Source organism: Hemitrygon akajei, chromosome 23, assembly GCF_048418815.1.
Source record: "Hemitrygon akajei chromosome 23, sHemAka1.3, whole genome shotgun sequence".
NCBI classification, from domain to species: domain Eukaryota; kingdom Metazoa; phylum Chordata; class Chondrichthyes; order Myliobatiformes; family Dasyatidae; genus Hemitrygon; species Hemitrygon akajei.
In genome coordinates this window covers 21,702,409-21,724,080 of record NC_133146.1, presented here as the reverse complement: position 1 = coordinate 21,724,080, position 21,672 = coordinate 21,702,409, and the positions used below count along the sequence as shown (strand labels likewise).

General features: G+C 41.1%; 1 protein-coding gene across 1 annotated transcript in view; it reads left to right on the top strand.

The window, feature by feature from the left end:
* vps26a (VPS26, retromer complex component A) overlaps positions 1 to 21,672 on the top strand; it is a 60,374-nt gene that overhangs the window by 21,588 nt on the left and 17,114 nt on the right. The window contains exons 4-8 of the mRNA XM_073027173.1: positions 4,084 to 4,240; positions 8,288 to 8,452; positions 11,152 to 11,258; positions 11,374 to 11,442; positions 17,814 to 17,956. Of these exons, the coding sequence (XP_072883274.1) occupies positions 4,084 to 4,240; positions 8,288 to 8,452; positions 11,152 to 11,258; positions 11,374 to 11,442; positions 17,814 to 17,956 (641 nt within the window). The remainder of the gene's footprint in view (positions 1 to 4,083; positions 4,241 to 8,287; positions 8,453 to 11,151; positions 11,259 to 11,373; positions 11,443 to 17,813; positions 17,957 to 21,672) is intronic.

The following is a 21,672-nucleotide window of genomic DNA, read 5'->3' as shown; positions in this document are numbered from 1 at the left end:
TAAGTAATAAAAAAAAAACACAGAAAGCTATACTAGACTACAGACCTACACTGGACTGCATAAAGTGCACAAAAATAGTACTGGCATTACAATAAATAATAAACAGGACAGTAGGGCAAGGTGTCTGTCCAGGCTTTGGGTATTGAGGAGTCTGATGTGGGGGAAGAAACTGTTACATAGTCTGGTCGTAAGAGCCCGAATGCTTCAGAGCCTTTTCCCAGACGGCAGGAGGGAGAAGAGATTGTATGACGGGTGCATGGGGTCCTTCATAATGCTGTTTTCTTTGCGGATGCAGCGTGTAGTGTAAATGTTCGTGATGGCGGGAAGAGAGACCCCGATGATCTTCTCAGCTGACCTCACTGTCCACTGCAGGGTCTTGTGATCCGAGATGGTACAATTTCCAAACCAGGCAGTGATGCAGTTGCTCAGAACGCTCTCAATACAACCCCTGTAGAATGTGATGAGGATGGGGGGTGGGAGATGGACTTTCCTCAGCCTTCGCAAAAAGTAGAAACACTGCTGGGCTTTCTTTGCTATGGAGCTGGTGTTTAGGGACCAGATGAGATTCTCCGTCAGGTGAACACCAAGAAATTTGGTGCTCTTTATGATCTCTACCGAGGAGCCGTCGATGTTCAGCGGGGACTGGTCGCTCCGTGCCCTCCTGAAGTCAACAACCATCTCTTTTGTTTTGTTCACATTAAGAGACAGGTTGTTGGCTTTGCACCAGTCTGTTAGCCACTGCACCTCCTCTCTGTAAGCTTACTCGTCGTTCTTGCTAATGAGACCCACCACGGTGGTGTCATCGGCGAACTTGATGATATGGTTCGCGCTGTGTGTTGCAGCACAGTCGTGGGACAGCAGAGTGAACAGCAGTAGACTGAGCACGCAACCCTGGGGAGCCCCTGTGCTCAGTGTGATGGTGTTGGAGATGCTGCTCCCGATCCGGACTGACTGAGATCTCCCAGTCAGGAAGTCTAGGATCCATTTGCAGAGGGAAGTGTTCAGGCCCAATAGGCTCAGCTTTCCAATCAGTTTCTGAGGGATGATTGTGTTGAATGCTGAACTAGTCTATGAACAGCATCCGAACGTACGTGTCTTTTTTGTCCAGGTGGGTTAGGGCCAGGTGGAGGGTGGTGGCAATGGCATCGTCTGTTGAGCGGTTGGGACATATCTTCTAAACTCCACATACAGGTGCAGAGTCTTCACATGGCCCTTGGTACGTTAACCCTTTCAATCCTGGGATCATTCATGTGAACCTTCTCTGGACCCTTTCCAATGGCAGCACATCCTTTCTTGGATAAGGAGCCCAAAACTGCTCACGGTACTCCAAGTACAATCTGACAAATGCCTTGTAAGGCCTCAGCAGAAGGTTATTGCTTTTATATTCTATTCCTCTTGAATTGAATGCTAACATTGCATTAGCTTTCCTTGTTACTGATTCAAATGTGTAAGCTAACGTAATTGGAATCCTGCATGAGGATTCCCAAATCCCTTTGCACATCTGATTTCTGAATTTGCTCCCCATTTAGAAAGAAGTCTGTCTATATTCCTTCTATCAAATTGCATGAGCATTGTCATAATCTGTCCACTGCAGACTTCCTGCTTCCTCAAAACTACTTGCCCTTCCACCAATCTTTGTATTGTTCACATACTTGACCACAGAGCTATCAGTTCCATCATCCAAATTGTTAACAAATAATTTGAATAGTAGTAGTCCCAGCACAGACCCTTACAGAACACCACTAGCCATCAGCAGCCAACCAGAAAAGGCTCCCTTTAATCTAGCTCTTCACCTCCTGCAAGTCAGCCAATCTTCTATCCATGCTACTACCTTTCCTCTAATACCATGGATTCCAAGTTTGTTCAGCAATCTCATGTGTGGCATCGTGTTAACAGCTTTCTGAAAACTCAAATAAACAACATCTACCAATTCCCCTTTGTCTGTCTTGTTTGTTATTTTCTCAAAAGAATTCCAACAGATTTCCCCTTAAGGAAACTATGCTGAATTTGGTCTATTTTGTCACGTGTCTCCAAGTACCACAAAACCTCATTCTAAATAATGAACTTCAACATCTTCTGAACCACTGAAGTCAGGCTAACTGGCCTATAATTTCCTGTCTTTTATCTCCCACCCTTTTTAAAGAGTGGAGTGACATTTGTAATTTTCCAATCCTCCAGAACCATTGCAGAATGTACTGATTCTTGAAAGATCATTACTAATCCCTCCACATTTCTTTGACTATCTCTTTCAAAACTGTGAGTCATTGGGTCGGTATCCATCTGGTCCAGGTGACTTGTCTAATTTCAGACCTGTCATCTTCCCAAGCACTTCCTTAGCAATAACAACTACACTTGCATCTGCTCCCTGACACTCAAATTTCTGGCATATTGCTAATGACTTCCACAGTGAAGATAAAATGCAGTGGACTCCATTTAATTGGGTCATAAGTTAATCAGTTCAGCTACTTAATTGGGACAAATCTTAAAGAACAAAAACTACTGGAGAAAATAGCTGGGATTCCCTTCATTTATTTGGGACTCTGCTTGTAATTGAGACAGGAGACTGTTGCCAAGCAGTCTCTAACCAGCATCAGCTGCATGCTCTTATGTAGGAATTAGACACTGTACTGCATTTAGAGTGAACAGTTTTTAAATAGTTGTGTGAGTTTGCCTTCAAAAAGCAGTGATTTTTGTCACTGATAGTTGATGAGCGAAATAAGCAGTAAGACAATTCATAGCTGTCCTACTCACCACAGTTTCAGCTTTCAGGCTTGGAGATGCTAGAAATTGCTGGGGTGAAAATGAAAAGATTTCACTGCTTCAGTTAGGAATGATAAAGAATTTGAAGCTATCAACAATCATCTTGAATGTTACAATGAAAATTAAGATATGGAGGATGTAATCCTCAAAAGCTTTGTATGAAGTCAGTCCATTACCTGCACTAGGTTTCAGCGCTGATTGTTAATTTACAGTCAATCAAAAGTCATGGCAGTGTACATTGGATGAATTCCTGTGTTGATAACCATTAGAAGCTAATAGTTTTATGGTACTGTAGAAATATTGGAGGTATTCTAATTGTTCTATATTTTAAATAAATTGTTACTCGGTTAAACAATAGTTTGTCTCTTTTTAAGACTTTTTTTACTATTTCTATGAAACTTTGGGTAATTGAGGCAGCTGCTTAATTGGGACAAAATGTATTGGTTCTGAACTGGAATCCACTGTACTTATTGAGTTTGTCTCCCATTTCTTTGTCCCCCATTGTTACATTCCAGGATCATTTTCCAGTCTCGCTTCTCTTTTACTCTTTAATATTATTGGCTACTTTACTTAAATAGTTCATCTGTTTTCTTTATTGGTTTTTAGTTGCCTTCTGTTGGTTTTTATAAACTTCCCAATCCTCTAGCTTTGCACTAATTTTTGCTGTACTATATGCCCCCTCTTTTGCTGCCTTTGACTTGCCAGCCATGGTTGCCTCATCTTCCCTTTAGAATACTATATCTTTGGGAGGAATCTATCCTGTGCCTTCCAAATTGCTCCTAGAAACTGTTCTGCCATCATCTCTGTTAGTGTACCCTTCCAGTCAACTTTGGTCAGTACCTCTCTCATGCTGCGGTAATTCCCTGTAACACAGATGTATCTGATTTGAGCTTCTGCCTCTCAGACAGTAGGGTGAATTTTATCATTTATGATCACAGTATTTAAGTTGAGGGCACAGAATTATGGAGTCGTACAGCATGGAAATTGATCCTTTGAGCTCTGGCTTGATGCGATCTGTCAAGTATCCATCTAGACTAAACCCATTTTCTAACTCTTGGCCCATAGCCTTCTGTGCTGTGGTTTTTCAAGTGTTCATCTAAATACTGCAGTAAAACAATGATAATCCATTCTTTGACAAATTTGGAAATCATGTCGTTTTGGCATCTGACACACCAGGGCTCTGGAATATTATAGTACTCTTTCAATTCACTTTTTAAAAAAAGTTTGTTTTGTCCGAAATATGTGGAAGTAGCAGATTTGGAGAGAAAGATTTGGCCTGAAATTATATTATATCTTCATAACCCTCTTCTTTTTACATTGCAGAGCTATTTAGTGATAAGAGTAACACGCATGAGTTTGTGAATCTGGTGAAGGAACTGGCCTTACCTGGAGAGTTGACACAGAGCAGGACTTATGACTTTGAATTCATGCAAGTGGAAAAGCCTTATGAATCATATATTGGGGCCAATGTCAGACTAAGGTAACAACTTTCAGTACAGTATAACCATGTTTAATAAGTGCACACTCCGTTTCTCTCACTTAGTTCCTCAAATTGTATTTCCTTTGGCTATCTGTCAAGAAAGTGACCTGTTAAGTGTGGAAGGATGTAGCTAAGTATTTTTCTGAGATGCTGGGGCTGATACCTATTCCGTTGCTCACTTCCAGCTGCAGTGACTGGATGGTGATTGTTTTTTAATTACCTCTCCTTTCCCACCAGCACCAACTTGCCCCCACCCATTGATTGTCATTTGCAAGGACTGTACCAATCAACATCAGATAAGCAATTGATCCAGACATAGACAAGAACTGCAGATACCGGAAATCAGAACTGATGGAAGGTCATTTATCTGAGGTGTTTTTTATCTCTCCCTCTCCCTCTCCCTCTCCCAGTGTATCTGCAGTATTCTCTGATATTTATTTCAGATTTTCCAGCACCCACAGTTTCTTGTTGTAGAAAATGGCACCTATGTACCTTGGTGTCACACTAGCCATCTTTTACTGTTCATGAGCTGGTGTGAATTGGAGCAGGTGAATGCTGGATGAAATAGACAATAGACAGTAGGTGCAGGAGTAGGCCATTCGGCCCTTCTAGCCAGCACCGCCATTCACTGTGATCATGGCTGATCATACACAATCAGTACCCAGTTCCTGCCCTCTCCCCATATCCCTTGACCCCGCTATCTATAAGAGCTCTATCTAACTCTCTCTTGAATGCATCCAGAGACTTGGCCCTCACTGCCTTCTGGGGCAGAGCATTCCACATATCCACCACTCTCTGAGTGAAAAAGTTTTTCCGCATCTCTGTTCTAAATGTCCTACCCCTTATTCTTAAACTGTGGCCTCTAGTTCTGGACTCACCCATCAGCGGGAACATGCTTCCTGCCTCCAGCGTGTCCAATCCCTTAATAATCTTATATGTTTCAATCAGATCCCCTCTCATCCTTCTAAATTCCAGTGTATACAAGCCCAGTCGCTCCAATCTTTCAACATATGACAGTCCCGCCATTCCAGGAATTAACCTTGTGAACCTACGCTGCACTCCCTCAATAGCAAGAATGTCCTTCCTTGTCTAAGCCACCGGATGGAGTGAAATGGATGTGTCTTTTGTCCCTTTCAGCAAACTCACTTATTGTAGTATCAGCAATCAGTTATTGCATCTATACCATGCAACCTAATTTTAATTATGTTTCCTGAAAATGCAATTATTCATTCTTTTGTGAATGAGAACATTCTGCATTTAATGCCAAGTATAATTTTTGCCTTGGGCCAGTGAATCAGGTCCGATTGTTACACAAGTATCTTTCACACAGAGCTCACTAAAATTTCTTAGGCTTGGCTTGTAATTCAAGTTTGCCCAAGGTAGTGGTGGATAATCATGTTTTTTTTCTTTTGTGATATGGAGGAAAGCCATGCAGGATGCCAAGCCTACACCAGCTCTCAGAGTGTTCCTACTAGTCCCACTTCCCCACTTAGTTCCCTGTGACGTATTCTGCCTTGCGTATTTATCAACTCCCCTGATTCACTTGCTGCCAGGGGAAATTGAGTAGATAATGAACCTAACAGTGATTTCTTGGCCTTCTGTGGGAAACCAGCCACCCCAGGAAACACACATGAATGCAGGGAGATTATGCAAATACAACACCAATCATACCAGAAGTTAGGATCCAAGCTAAATCCTTGGAGCCTTGCAGTAAAAGCATGAACTGGTTTACTACCATATCACCTCCACTACTGACATCAGACTCACTGCCCTATAAATTCAAGGCTTATTTTTTTGAGAGCCTTTCTTGAGCAGCGGAATAACATTAGGTATCCTTCAATCCTCCTGCACCTCACCTGTGGTTAAGGACATTTTAAATATATCTGCTGGGACCCTTGCTATACTTTTGCTCTTAGTATCTCTGTAGAAGCCTTTAGGATTCTCCTTCACCTTGTCTGCTAGAGCAACCGCATGCCCTTCTGGTTTCCCTCACGAGTGTTCTCTTGCATTTCTTATGCGCATTAAGCACCTCATGAATGATGTTCAGACTATTTTCAGCACGAAATAGCCATCCGTTGGTGTTCATCTTAATAATGCTATGATGTGTCAGTGCCCCATTCCAATCTCTGGAGTAGTTTCTGACTCTGGCATTAAGTCACCCATCAGGAGTTTGTCTCTGGCTGGTATTGCTTTCATGACGCGGTCAAGTTCGCTGTGGAAGATTTCTTTGGCTTAGTCACTGCAGGTCATAGTAGGCAGCTACTGAGGCATCTCTTCCATTGGTTCTGACCCATATAATTCTCAACTGCCTAATCACCAGCGCAGCAGAACAGCTTCCTGAGGTAAAGTGTGGTTTTCACTGGGGTCGCAGCACTGGCAACATGGCTATTGTTTTTTGTCTGGTTCAGGAAAAGTGCATACAACAAAATTTGAACTTGATTGCTATTTTTATAGAGCACAATCAACAGAGTAGCACTGTGGACAATATTTTCAAAGCTGAGATGCTCTTGAAGATTTGTCAACCTCTTTCACCTCCTTCATTAATAATGAGTGGTCTCATCCTGAGAAATTTCAGATCCATTCAACATTTCAAATGGTGTGAAACAAGGGTCTGTGTTGGCCCCTGTGGTTTTTAACCTGTTCTTCACACGTGTGCTGAACCATGCCATCGGAGGCCTTGAGCACGGAATGTACCTGAAGTACAGGCTTGATGGATCACTCTTTGACCTGCGCTGTCTGAATAACAAGTTGACGACAATTGAGAAGCTCATCTTTGAAATGCTCTGACTGTGTCCTGATGGCCCACACAGAATCTGATCTCCAACTTATTGTCAACAGCTTTGCAGAAGCCTCTCGCCTCTGTGGCCTTGCCATCAGCCTGATAAAGATGGAAGTCCTATTTCACTCTGCTCCTGGAGCTATTGTCTCTCCTATCACCTTTGAGGGAATAAAATTGAATACAGTAGATGAGTTCAGGTACCTCAGTAGCATCATCTCTAGTGATGGCTTCCTGGATAAGGAATCAATGCCAGGATTTGCGAAGCCAGCCAGTTCACGCATATTGAACCAGCAGAACATTCAACGATCTACATAGCTCAAGGTGTACAATGCTATCGTCATTAGCAGTCTCCTTTACGGCTTTGAAATATGGAATGTGTACAGAAGACATCTCAGACAGTGAGAGCGCTTCCACATTCATAGCCTGAGGTTAATCCTAGGCTGGACTAAGTCACAAACCTGTAAGTCCTCAATAGAGAGAGAACATGAGCATTGAGACCGTGACCCTAAAAGCCCGCTTTGATGGACAGGACAAGTCATTTGCGTGGAGAGCTCCAAAATTCACAAACAGCTAATGTATGGCGTGCTATCTCTGGGCAAGAGGTTCAGAGATTAAAAGCTGACATCGCATATGCTGGACTTACTCCAAAGCAGCTGGAACAGTGTGCACACGACTGGATTGGATGGTTTGTATTGGTAGGACTTGTCCATGATAGCTTTGAGGCGAGACATTGCGCAGATGGAAAGCTGCATCAGCAAATCCTCCATTTGAATCAAAACAATTCCCCTGCCCTCATTGCCAACGAGTTTGCTGCTCAGGACTTTGGCTCCACAGCCACCTTCGGGTCTATAACAGATGAACTGTACAAGAATGACCATTATCGTCGGACATGACAGACTACCATCACTGAAAGCAGACAAACAGCAGAGATCAAAGCTTGGCAACTTTCTGATCCTATGATGAGCCTTTAGTCTGGAGAACTGGAAATATCTTTCAGTGTTTAAAACTGCTAATAATTGGTGTACATTTGACAAAGATTCTTGTCTCAGATTCAATTAATAAAGTGCAATTTACTTGAGTAAGATTCCAAGTTTGTTTCCGATTGTATTGGTATGATTTTCTTGTTTGTGATTAGGAGTACTGATCTATAGTATCTAAGAAGTTCCAACCTATTTGTTAACAATTCTATAACTTTATTTTAAGCAGCATTTCTAGCACTTCACTTTCCAACAAAACCTAAAAAGTAATTTTAACAAATTTTTCTTCAGATATTTCTTGAAAGTGACAATAGTCCGAAGTTTGAGTGACCTGGTAAAGGAATCTGACCTGATTGTACACCAGCTCGCTACCTACCCAGATGTCAACAACTCCATCAAAATGGAAGTGGGCATTGAAGACTGCTTGCACATCGAGTTTGAATACAACAAATCAAAGTGAGTCATTTCCATTTTTCTTTACAGCAGTTTGATTTTGTTTAAACTTCCTGCTCTCAGTAGCATGATTGTTGTGGCTTTCTGTAGTGATCCTTGTGAGGCAAATGGGAAATGTGCAGGTTGCTGCTTTTCCTGTTCCTCACTTGTGAATTAACGTTGTGGTATGCCTGCAGAAGGGCAAACTTAGTCATTTATTGCCTAGTTAAACAATGTTCAACCTTAGATTTGGAAGCAGAAAATTTGTTTTTTGAAGAAGTGTGTGAACTGGAAATTATTCAGCTGATTGAGTTTTCCATAGATTTTTTTATAATATACAGGCTTCATATATTGCTGATTTACAAGAACTTCATCTTATTAAGAACAACTAAAGAAATTCAGTCTATATTCTTTGATGTTTTGAAGAACTAATGTGATCTTGTTGGAATGATATAGGTTCTTTTGGAGTATTCCATAGTCTGGCAGTGGAAATATCAAAAGATAGGATTAAAAACTGTCAGGCTAAAATTGCGAGCAATGTTAAGTACACTTAATGTCATCTCAGAAATAAAGTACAGCAGGTTGGTAGATGAGGTATAGCCAGCAGCTGTATTTCATGAGATGTTGGAGGAGATTTGGTATGTCATCAAAGACTCATCAAATTTCTAAAGACGTACAGTGGAGTGGAGAACATTCTGACTGTTTGCATCGCTGCCTGGTGCGGAGGCTCCGACACATGGGATTGGATTAAGTGGCTGCAAAGGGTCGCAGACTCGGGCAGCTCCATCCTCACCATTTAGGACGTCCTTACCACCCAGGACATGCCCTCTGCTCATTACTAGCAACAGCATGGAGGTACAGGAGCCTTAGATACATACTCAACATTTAGGAACAGGTTTCTCCTCCTGCCATCTGAACAGTCCATGGAAACTATCTCACTGTTCCTCTTTTGCACTATTTATTTTAATTTTTTATTGTAACTTGTGAGTTTTGCAGTGCCTATAAAAAACATTCACTTCTCTTGGAAGACTTGTGTGTTATTGTTTTACAACATTGAATCACAGTGGATTTAATTTGGCTTTTTTTTGACATTGATCAACAGAAAAAGACTCTTCTGTGTCGAAGGGAACACTGATCTCTACAAAGTGATCTAAATTAATTACAAATGTAGAACACGAAATAATTGATTGCATAGGTATTCACCCCCATTAATATGGCACCAAATCATCACTGGTGCAGCCAGTTGGTTTTAGAAGTCACATAATTAGTTAAATAGAATTCACCTGTGTACAGTCAAGCTGTTTCAATTGACTGCAGTAAAATTCACCTATATCTGGAAGGTTTAACTGTGGGCGAGTCAGTATCCTGTTTATAAAAAAAAAACACCATGAAGACAAATGAACACTCCAGACAACTCTGCAAAAAGGTTATTGAAAAGCAAGAGTGCTAAGATGGATACAAGAACAGTTCCAAGTCACTCAATATCCCTTGGAGTACAGTTAAGTCAATCATCAAGAAATGGAAAGAATATGGCACAGCTGTAAATCTGCCTAGAACTGGCATCCTCATGAGTGACATTGTAAGAAGGGGACTAGTGAGAGAGGCCATGAAGATACCTAAGACAACTCTGGTGGAGTTACAAGCTTCACTGGCTGAGATGGGAGAGACTGCACTTGCAACAATTGTTGCCTGGGTGCTTCAGTTGCGGCTTTGTGGGAGAGTGGCAAAGAGAAAGCCACTGTTGGGGGGGAGGAAATACTCTCATGAAATCTCGGCTAGAGTTTGCCTGAAGGCACGTGAGAGACTCTTGAAGTCAGCTGGAAGAAGGTATTATGGTCTGATGAAACCAAAATTGAGTATTTTGGCTATTAGATTAAACACTTGCGTCAAACACTGCACGTCATCAAAAACACACCATCCCTACCATGAAGCATGGTGGTGGCTGCATCATGCTGTGGGGATGCTTCACTGCATTTGGCCCTGGTAGGCTTGTGAAGGTAGAGGATAAAAGGAATGCCCCAAAAGACAGGGAAATCCTGGAGGAAAACCTGATGTGATCTGCAAAAGAACTGCAACTTGAGAGAAGATTTGTTTTCCACCAAGACAATGACCCCAAGCCAAAGCTTCACAGGAATGGCTTAAAAACAACAAAAGTTAATGTCCTAGAGTGGCCAAATCAGAGTCCAGACCTCAATCCAATTGAGAATTTGTAGCTGGACTTGAAAAGGGCTGTTCACTCACGATCCCCAAGCAATCTGACAGAGCTTGAGCAGTTTTGTAAAGAATGGGGACAAATTGCAGCGTCCAGCTATGCAAAGCTGATAAAAGACATGGACTCAAAACTTTGCTGCTGAAGGTGCATCTACTAAATACAGCAATCAATTATTTTGTGTTTAATAATTGTAATAAATTTAGACCAATTTGTAGGAATTTGTTTACACTTTGACATAAGAGTTTTTTTGTTGATCAGTGTCAAAAAGCCAAATTGAATCCACTGTGATTCAATGTTGTAAAACAATAAAACACGAAGATTTCCAAGGGAGGAGAATACTTTTTATAGGCAGTGTATGTCTTATACTTAACTGCTACCATAAAAATAAACCTGATTCTGATGTTGGTACTTCAGAAACTAAAGTCTCAATGACAATAATGCTGAAGTGTTTGATGTACATTGTCCATCTCGCCTTTAAGACATGGATTCTATTCTGCTTTGATTTCATCAGATACCACTTGAAGGATGTGATAGTTGGTAAGATCTACTTCCTGTTGGTGAGAATCAAAATCCAGCACATGGAGCTTCAGATGATCAAAAAAGAGATAACTGGCATTGGTAAGGTTGGCAGTGGGAATCTGGGAGATGGTTGATGGACCCCATGTGTCATTTCTCGCTCATTGAGATTGCAATACATAACTTGCCTGATATATTATTTGTTTTGTTTGGAAAGGGCCCAGTACAACCACTGAGACGGAAACAATTGCCAAGTATGAAATCATGGATGGAGCTCCTGTTAAAGGTGAGATATATAATTATATAGCGTTTTTTGTATCTCAACAACTGAAAATAATTACCAAGTCATTTAGTGGCTGCATAATATGGACTGTTTACTACTATTGGAAGTAGGTTTAAAGGGCTGTTCTCTTCTTAGAGATCAGTGAAGCACGTAAAGCTAAACTCTTAAAACTTGCCTGTCCTAAGTTACACATTTATGGTGCTCTTTCCTGTCTGAAATGCCCAAAGATGTGCTTTGTTAAACTTTGTATAAATAGATTTGAGACAAATAGAATAATTTGCATTAACAACTTTCATAAAACAGTTGGCATTCTAGAGTGCTGAATGGTGGATGTGTTAGAGAACTGATATTTTTCCAAGTGATTATTGAGTTGTGATCTGTTGCCTCTACTGGTGCTATAGAGATTCCTGATCTCATTGCTATCCTCTAAACCTGCTATTTATCTGTACTGTCTTTTTTCCCCCCAGTGAAATCTAGTGATGGCTGAGGAATTTTGTGAAATGTGGAGTGTTTGTTGACCATTCTTGTCTGAAGAAATAATAGAGCTGTACACCAGCAAGTGAAATAAGTGCCAACTGGTGCAATGATATGGGTTGTTACTGAGATAATGACCAATTATGCTGAGTGTGATTATTTTGTTTATCAGTGAACTAAAGCACATGACATGACAATATCAACCCGAACTGCACCTGACACTAAGGTAGCAATGAAAATGAATTGCTCAATGTCATGTCAAGATTATTACCTTTATTCAGTTGAATGCCACGTTAGAATCATTGGTGACAGGAGGCAGACGATAGTGGTGCATGGTGGTTTTCTGACTAAATCTGTAACAAGTGGTGTACTGCTGAGGTCAGTGCTGGGACCTTTCACTGATTTGGATGAGAAAGTAGGTGGTCTTACTGCTGACGTCACAGAAATTGGAGGAATCGTAGATTGTGAAGAAGGTTGTTCAAGAATACCAAGGGACATGGATGAGCTAAGCAATTTGGAGTGATGGCAGGTGGAACTTAATAAAGAAAAACGTGAGGCAAAGGTTATGCATTTTGGGAATTCAAATTCACATTTGTATGAGAGCAATTCATAAGTAGAAATGAAAAGCAAAAAGCTGCTAGAGGAGCTCAGCCTGTCAGGCAGCATCTGTAGGGGCAAATGGATGGCTCACATTTTGGTTGTCGACCTTTCTTGATGCAGAATCTCAACTGAAATGTTGACCACATGACCTCTTCGGACGCTGCCTGACTTTAACTCAGGCAGATTGTTTTCTGCTCCAGATTACACCTGCAGTTACTTGTGCCTGTATTAATGAAAAGATTTGCAAATGTTTAGAGCCTTTGATCATTCCAGGAGGGTTGTGACTTCTAAGAAAAGGCTGATTTATTTCTTATGTTGAAGAATTACTGAGATGCTTAAGTTCGTTAATTTGATCTCAAGAAAGTTAAGAATGCTGATGATACTTCAGTCAGGCTTTCTTCCAATTATCCATAAACATGGTTGAGATGGAGAAGTAGAGAGTAGACATTGAGACTTCCAAACACCTTTTATAATGTATAGACTGCAGTACTACTTCAGCAATATCAGTACTATAGAGTTGTACATCACAGCCCTCTGCTTCCATGCTAGTCCTTCTCTCCATGGAGGGAGAGCGATTCAGATGTTAATAGTTGGCTTATAGGAAGCAATAGTAATGGTTCATAAAGAGGAACGAGATAGAACAAGCAACATTACAGCACAGTACAGGCCGTCAGCCCACAATGTTGTGCCAACCCTTTAACCTACTCCAAGGTCTATCTAACACTTCCCTCCCACATAATGCTCCATTTTGTCTTTCATTCTCATGTCTATTTAAGAGTCCCTTTAATTGTCCCTCATGTCCTTCGACCATCACCATTTGCAGCACATTCTACACATCCACCACTGTTTAAAAAAAATAAACCTGCCTCTGACATCCCCTCTGTACTTTAATGCCCTTATCCTTTTCTGTCCTGGGAAAAAGTCCAATCTATCTGTGCCTCTTATCATTTAGTACACCTCTTATCAAATCACCTGTCATCCTCCTTTGCACCAAAGAGAAAAGAGCTAGCTCACTCCACCTATCCTCATAAGACCCACTGTCTAATCCAGGCATCATCATGGTAAATCTCCTCCGCACTCTCTCTAAAGCTTCCACATCTTTCCCATGACCATCGCTAACAGTTGTTTGCTTCGGTGAGACAGTATGAGATTTAGAAAGACCATGGGCCTTTTGGAACTTTCAGAGTGCTTCAGTTATCACCATTTACTAGACACTTGGCAAAGACCAATAAAAAGAAGTTGTATGTAAGTGGCGCGGTCACTGTGTTGGACAAATGGTTCAGTTTTTTATCAGAGATGTATACAGTATACGACCCGAAATACTTAGTCTTGATAGACATCCACGAGAACCAGAAGAACCCTAAAAGAATGAATGACAAAAAAACGTTTCAAGCCCAAAGCCCCCTCTTCCTTCATACTCCCCCATGTGAGCAACAGCAAAGCATCAATCTCCCTCATGCCACCCCACCCATATTAGCAAAAAGCCTCAGCGCTATGACCCACCAAGCAGTAGGAAAACACCCAAAGAGAGACCATGATCTGCAGTTAACAATCACTATTTCAACATGCCACAGGCTTTCACTCTCTCTCACTAACAGGGGACAGAGAGTTGCCACCCATTCACATCGAAAGGAGAGAATAACAATCGCTGTTACAATGTTACAGTCTACTTTGTCACTTATTTATTCCGAGATTCTCCAACTCGAGAATCGGTAGCAAGCTCCCTACCATAGAGAGAAAGAGAGAGCGGTCGCTCAACTACAGACACGTCCATCCGCTCATCCGCTGCAGCAGAATCCTGATGTTCCTTCTCCTACGGTGCTTCAGTTGGCAACACCGGCCTGGAATTGGTTGTCCACAGGGCTGCACCCCGGCTTCTTCCGTAGCACGCCTGGAGAATGTCAGAAAGCAGCTGGTCAGTGAGCTCCAAGAGCAGGAATTCATCGGCTGTGAAAAACTGCAGTTTTGAAAGATGTTGCAGATCAGGGACCTCGACAGAACCCCAGTCTCTTTGAAAAGGTAAAAAGGACCTTAAGGAGAGGAATTTAAGCTGCTTCTGCAGATGAGCTCAAAGAGGCTGCCATTTGGCGCCAACTTAATTCCACCCTTGTGTTAAAGGAAGGTTAGTTTCAGGCTTTGGCTCGAGATGCTGAGATGAAAAGAGGTGAAGGCTCTTGGTAGGTTTCTGGTAAGTTGGTTAGTACACAGCTAGCGTAGGGAGAATGGGTCCTGGGTCAGTGGGGTGTTCTTCATGTAAGATGTGGAAATGTGGGCGGCGTGGTAGCGTAGTGGTTAGCACAATGCTTTACAGTACCAGTGACCTGGGTTCAATTCTCGCCACTGCCTTTAAGGAGTTTATATGTTCTCTCCGTGACTGCATGGGTTTCCTCTGAGTGCTTCAGTTTTGTCCCACAGTCCAAAGACTTAACAGTTGGTAGATTAGATTAATTGATTATTGTAAATTATCCCGTGATTAAGGTAGGATTAAATTGGGGGATTGCTGGCCAGTGTGGCAAGGCCCTATTCTACATTGTATCTCAATAAACAAACTCCAGGAGAGTGTTTATCATCTCTACAATGTGCATCCAGTTACAGCTCCATACAGACCATTTTAGGGAACTGGAGCTGCAGCTCGATGATCTTCAGCTCACACGGGAGAATGAGGACATCATAGATAATCCCTACAGGTGACTGTCAGGAGAGGGAAAGGGAATAGGCAGACAGGACAGGGCGTCCCTGTGAGTGTTCCCTCACAGTATGACAACATACTACTTTGGATACTGTTTGGGGACGGGGAGGTTGGGGAATGACATATCGTGGGAAAGCTGCAGCATTGAGGTCTCTGGCACTGAGTCTGCCTCTGTGTGGATCAGAAGGGAAGTGGGGTAGAAGATGAAAGCAATGCTGATAGGAAAAACAATAGTTAGAGGAGCAGACAGGAGATTCTGTGGACGTAGAAGAGACACCCGGATGGTATGTTGCCACCCAGGTGCCAGGGATGTCTCAGATTAGGATCTTCAGCATTCTAAAGCGGGAAAGGTAAGCAGGCAGAGGTTGTAGTGCATGTTGATACCAAAAACATTAGTAGGAAATGGGTTGAGGTCCTGAAGAGAGTATAGCGAGCTAGGTAGAAAACTGAATATCAGGATCTCAAGTGTAGTAATCTCTGGATTGCTGCCTGTGCTAAGTGCAAGTAAGGGTAAGAATAGGATGATTTGACAGATGAATGCATGGCTGATGAATTGGTGCAGGGAGCAGGGTTTCTGGATTATTGGTATGATCCAATGATCCAGAAATCCAAAATTCACTTGCTCTTCTGATGAAAGTATGATCTGTACAAAAAGGATGGGTTACACCTGAACTTGCGGGGGACCAATACTGTTGCGAGCAAATTTGCTAGAGCTGTTAAGGAGGGTTTAAAGTACTTTTGCAGGGGGATGGGAACCAGAGTGATGGATCAGAGGATGGGGCAATTGGTATATAAGTAGATGCGGTGTGTTGTGAGACTGTGGGAAAGTCAGATGATAGGGCAAAATTGCAGTCAGTGGGATGGGTCTTCAAAATGAAAAGATAAAGTTTAGAAAGGGAGAAGAATTTAACTTGCAGTAACATGGCAAAATTAAAAAAGGATGATGAATACAGAGCTGAAAGTGTTATATTTAATTGTACGGAGTACATGGAATAAGGTGCTGTTAAGAATTGGCAGTTATGTTGTTGTGGGCGTCACTGAGACATGGCAACATTACGTCCAGGGGTGCACATTGTATTGAAAGGGCAAGCAGAGGGATTGGGGTGATTCTAATGGGAAAAATTGATATCAAATACTTAGGCGTGACATAGGATCAGAAGGTTTAGAATGCTTGGTGGAGTTAAGAAACTGGAAGGGTAAATAAACCCAACTGGAGTTACTGTATATACAGGCCTCCAAACAATGGTCAGGATGTGGGGTATCAATTACAATGGGAGATCAAAAAGGTATGTGAAAAGGGCAATATTATGATAGTTATGGGGGATTTCAGTTTGTAAATTGGAGAAATCAGGTTGGTCCTGGATCCTAAAACGTTTGCAATTTGAGGAGGAGAAGCTGAAATTGGATGTATCAGTGGAGTAAAGAGAATTACAGAAGCACGAGGGAGGAGCAAGCCAAAGTTGATTGCAAGGGGACACTAGCAATGGATGGAGTCTCTGGGAGCAATTCGGAAGATGGAGGATAGATGCATCCCAAAGAAAAGTATTCTAAAGAGAGGATGAGGCAACCATGGCTGACAGCATAAAAGTGAAAGAAAGACCATATAAAAATATTGGGAAGCTTTTAAAAGTTGACAGAAGAAACCCAAAAATGCAATGAGAGGAAAAAATGAAATATGAAGGCAAGCTAGCCAGTAATATAAAATACGATGCAAAAGGTTTTCTCAGCTGCACCACCATGTGTTAGGGTGAGGTAATCAGAAGTGAACACAATCCTCAAGTCTGGTCTAAAGGTATTAACTGATGCATTGCTCTCAAAAATCAAACTGAGAGGCAGAATGACCTCTGGCTAGAATGCTGGGTTGTAATCTAAATGACAGCAGCCATACAGAACCTATGTTCTAGATGTGATTTTAATTTCTGATTAATCTTGGATCATGATTTTATTTACTCAGTGATACAGTTCAGAATAGGTCCAACCTGCCCTTTGAGATGCACTGCCCAATTTAACCCTAACCTAATCGTGGGAGAATTCACAATGACCAACTAATCTACTAACTGGTACGTGTTTGGACTGTTGGAGGAAACCAGAGCACCTGGAGAAAAGCCACGCATTCCACAGGGAGGGTGTACAGACTCCTTACAAAGAGCATCAGGATTGAATTCTGAACTCTGATGCCTCGAGCATTGTGCTAATCGCTAGGCTACCATGGCACATACTCGATGCTGGTTTAATAAATCTTCGTTGTGATTTTCAAACACCCTAGGTCTCTGTTTTGTTGCGCTCTATGCACAAACTATTCACAAGTGGATTTATTAACTGCATTTTTGAATGATTTAAAACATTTTGTCAATCAACAGCTAGTGAACCTGTTAGTGTCTTGGGAATATCTTCCAATCATAATCATTGGAATTATCTGTGGAGCAGAAAATATCTATTAGCTATTCCTGTCAAGGCTTGTTTAAAGGATTGTTTATTTGAGAGTTTGCATAATATAGCTAAAATTAGAATTGTTACCCAAAAAGCATTCCTTTGAGTTTATCATAAGAATATAATGGGTAGACCATAAGTATTGCTTGGAGCTATCATGCCATACCTTTTGTTTATGAAGGTGAATCCATTCCAATCAGACTCTTCTTGGCTGGATATGATCTTACGCCGACAATGAGGGATGTCAACAAGAAGTTCTCTGTACGCTACTTCTTAAATTTAGTCTTGGTTGATGAAGAAGACAGGCGGTACTTCAAACAGCAGGTAGGTCTTGGGGTACGGAAATCAGATTGTGTGTGGGGTAGGTGACAGAGGAAAAAGAGTGTGAAGATATGGCAAAGGAGATGAGCTGTCCACAGAATGTCACTGTATATTGCCAGCACCATCTTTACCAAACTTTGACAGACTAACTAGTGGCATCACAGCCTGGAAAGGAGAGACAATACCCAAGAAAAGAAAGTGATGAATATTGCTCAGTCCATCACAGGCCCGCTATTGAGAATATGCACAAGGAGTGCTGTTACAGGAAAGCTGCAACTATCATCAAGGACCCCAATCATCCAGGCCTTGCTCTCTTCTCCAATCATCAGGAAGGAGGTACAGGAACCTTAGGTCCCATACCATCAGGTTCAGGTACAGTTATTACCTTGCAATCATCAGGCTGCTGAACCAATGTGGATGAGTTCACTCACCTCAACACTGAACTGATTCCATAACTCATGAATTCACTTTTGCACATTGGTTGTTTGTCAATCACTGTGTCCAGTTCTTCATTGATTCTATTATTTTTTTGTTCTATTGTGAATGTCATCAACAAAATGAATCTCATGGTAATATGTGGAGATATATATGTACTTAGATAATTTTCTTTCTACATTTAATCGCTTATCTCCAATTCTACGCTATTATTTATTATTATTTTGTATTTTACAGTTTGTCTTTTGCACATTTTCAGTGTTGAATTCTGATGTTTCAATCCAAGTATTTTCAGAAGTCTGGAAACTTGTTGCTTCACAATCATTTTATTAAGCATTAATAGAACAAAGGAAAGTTGTACTGACAGTGATAGAGGTCTACTAAGTGAAGGGTAAACTAAGATTAAGATGGTGCTAGTTTGTGTTTAGCTATTTTATATCCATAGAGATGAGGAAAATTCTATTCAAAGTTGTAGATAAGAATCAAGCAATGAGAAAGCACTTATTCAATACTGTAGTACCAAGTTAACCAATGAGAAAGCACATATTCAAATAATGTAGAACAAAGAAGCTGAATGAAGAACCTTCCAGAGCTTTCCAGGATGATACTTTGGATAACCAGTAGAGGCATATTAAAGAGGCATATAAGAACTACTTAAAATACAAGCAGATAATTCATTGTTAAACTGCAAAGAAAGTGACGAACAGTCTGATCCAACAGTCTCCTTGATTCTAAATCATATATGTCAAACTCAAGGCCTGCGGGCCAAATCCGGCCCGCAGTGGAATTATCTTTGGCCCGCGAGATAATATCTAATTACTATTAAAGCTGACCCCAGTAATCGAAGCGCCTATGGTGTATGATATGGCTAATGCTGAGTTTATTCAGGTACCAGGTTTTCAGGGTTTTTAGTGTTTATTCGGCAGTCTTGCTCGGCAGTCTTCTTCATAAGAAACGGAATTTGTAAAGTGAAACACTTTGTAGTTATAGCAGAGACTGAGACACATGAGAGCAGGCTGAGAAAATGGAGGCAACGAAAGCTGTGTTTGCACGCGTCCGACTGATCCGGCCCGCATGAAGCTGCATTTTGCACAATCCGGCCCGTGACCTAAAATGAGTTTGACACCATTTAGAATCATTACATCTGAAAATTCAGAGGCAGAAAAACTTGTATCTATATTAATTATAAAGTAATCAAAAAAACTAAAGATATGAAACATCAAAGGGTATACATTCTTCTAAGTATTAATAAAATTGTCATTGTTAGGCTGGTTGGTAGATGTACTATCACGAGTTTGAGCTATTCTGTTAATTATCACCTTTAAACAAGTAAAAAAGATGTAAATTATGGTAAGGCATATTAGTCTTTGTGAATATGATCAACCAGTTAGATTTTCATTCTTGTCAGGAGTATAAGTACAACACACCTTGCTTGTAACTGCACTTGTAATTTTTACTTTTTTAATCTTTCTTATACTCCTTACAACATCATAAAATGGGAATAAAATTGTTGCAAAATGTTGTGTCTCATTTATTTCTAGACTCGGGAGATAAAGGTAAGGCGTGCATCTGTCTCATGGCAGGAAAAACTTTCCCTGAGGTACAAGATCCTAACCTGTTAGGTCGAAGAGAGTTTTTGACCTCATTTCCACATATTAAGTACATATTGCTTTTGACAAGATGGCACCAGAGAACCATAGTGAAGTTCTGCAAGCTACATAGAACAACTTATAAATAGAGCTTTGTTGAATTATTCACATTGCAATCTGTTGCAGTGATTTCCTTTGAGCGACATACTTTTAAACCGATTTAATGACCTACAGATTTAACGATCAGCACGACATCTAGCACTTTGACAAACTTCTAAGCAGTGGACAGTGTATTGATTAGCTGCATTTCAGCCTGGTATAGAAATACCAATGCTCTGAATGGCAAATCCCTCAAAAAATAGTAGACATGGCCCAGTTCCTCATCGATAAAGCCCTCCCCACCATTGAGCACATCTACATGGAGAATTGTCGCAGGAAGTCAGTGTCTATTGTCAGGGACCCCCACCACCCAGGATGTGCTCTCTTCTCACTGTTGCCATTATGAAGAAGGTACAGGAGCCTCCAGACTCATACAAACACCAGGTTCAGGAGCAATTACTATCCCTCAATCATCAGACTTGTTAACAAAAGGGAATAACTTCACTTGTACCATCATTGAAATGTTCCCATAATCTATGGACTCTTCATCTCATGCTCTTGATATTTATTGCATATTTATTATTATTATTTCTTTCTTTTTATATTTGCACAGTTTGTTATCTTCTGCACTCTGATTGAATGCCCAAGTTGGGCTGTCTTTCATTGATTCTGTTATGCTCACAGGAAAATTAATCTGAGCTATACATTGTGACATATATGTACTTTGATAATAAGTTTACTTTGGACTTTTGAATCTTCTGAAGGACTTGGTGGACTTAACTCTAAAGCAAGCAGTTACGGCACCTTTAAGCGATAATGCCCTAAGAAAAAGGATACTGTATTGTAGGGAAATGAATTGTGTTCTGAGCTTTACCGAGATGTGGCTCACTCAGAGTATGCCATATACAACGATTAAATGTGAAGAGCACAATACACAGGATAGACCAAACTGCTGATTCAAAAAAAGTCAAATAGTGAGGATGTGTGCTTTATGATAAACCCTCTGTGGTGCTTCGATGTGTTGGTTTTGTCATACTTGTATTCGCTCCGACCTTGAACACCTAACAATCAAATGCCAACAATTCTGTTTACCAAGAACATTTTCCTCCCTGACCTTGATGGCAATTTACATACCATCAGCACCCGATTATAATTAAGCACTTGGGATACTGCATGATGCTATTACCAGACACGAAATGATCCACATCAATGCATTTCGTATCATAGTCAATAATTTCAATCAGGCTTGTTTGATGAATTCCCTGCCTAATTGCCATACGTATATAACCTGTCGCACTAGAGATCCCAATACACTTGACCATTAAGATAAGGAATGCCTACCGTTCCATGCCCAGATGGCATATCAAGAAATCTATCACTTGGCTGTGCTGCTCCTACTTATGTAAAGGCAGAGACTAAAGAGCAAGGCTCCAGAAATAAAGACAACAAAAGGTGGTCGTGGGAGGTAGAGGAGCAGCTGTAGGATTGCTTCAAGTCGGTGGACTAGGCTGTGTTTAAGGACTCATCTGTGGATCTCTAATGAATACACCACTATAAAGTCCGTGACAACAAAGACAGTTGTAGATGTGTGCATCC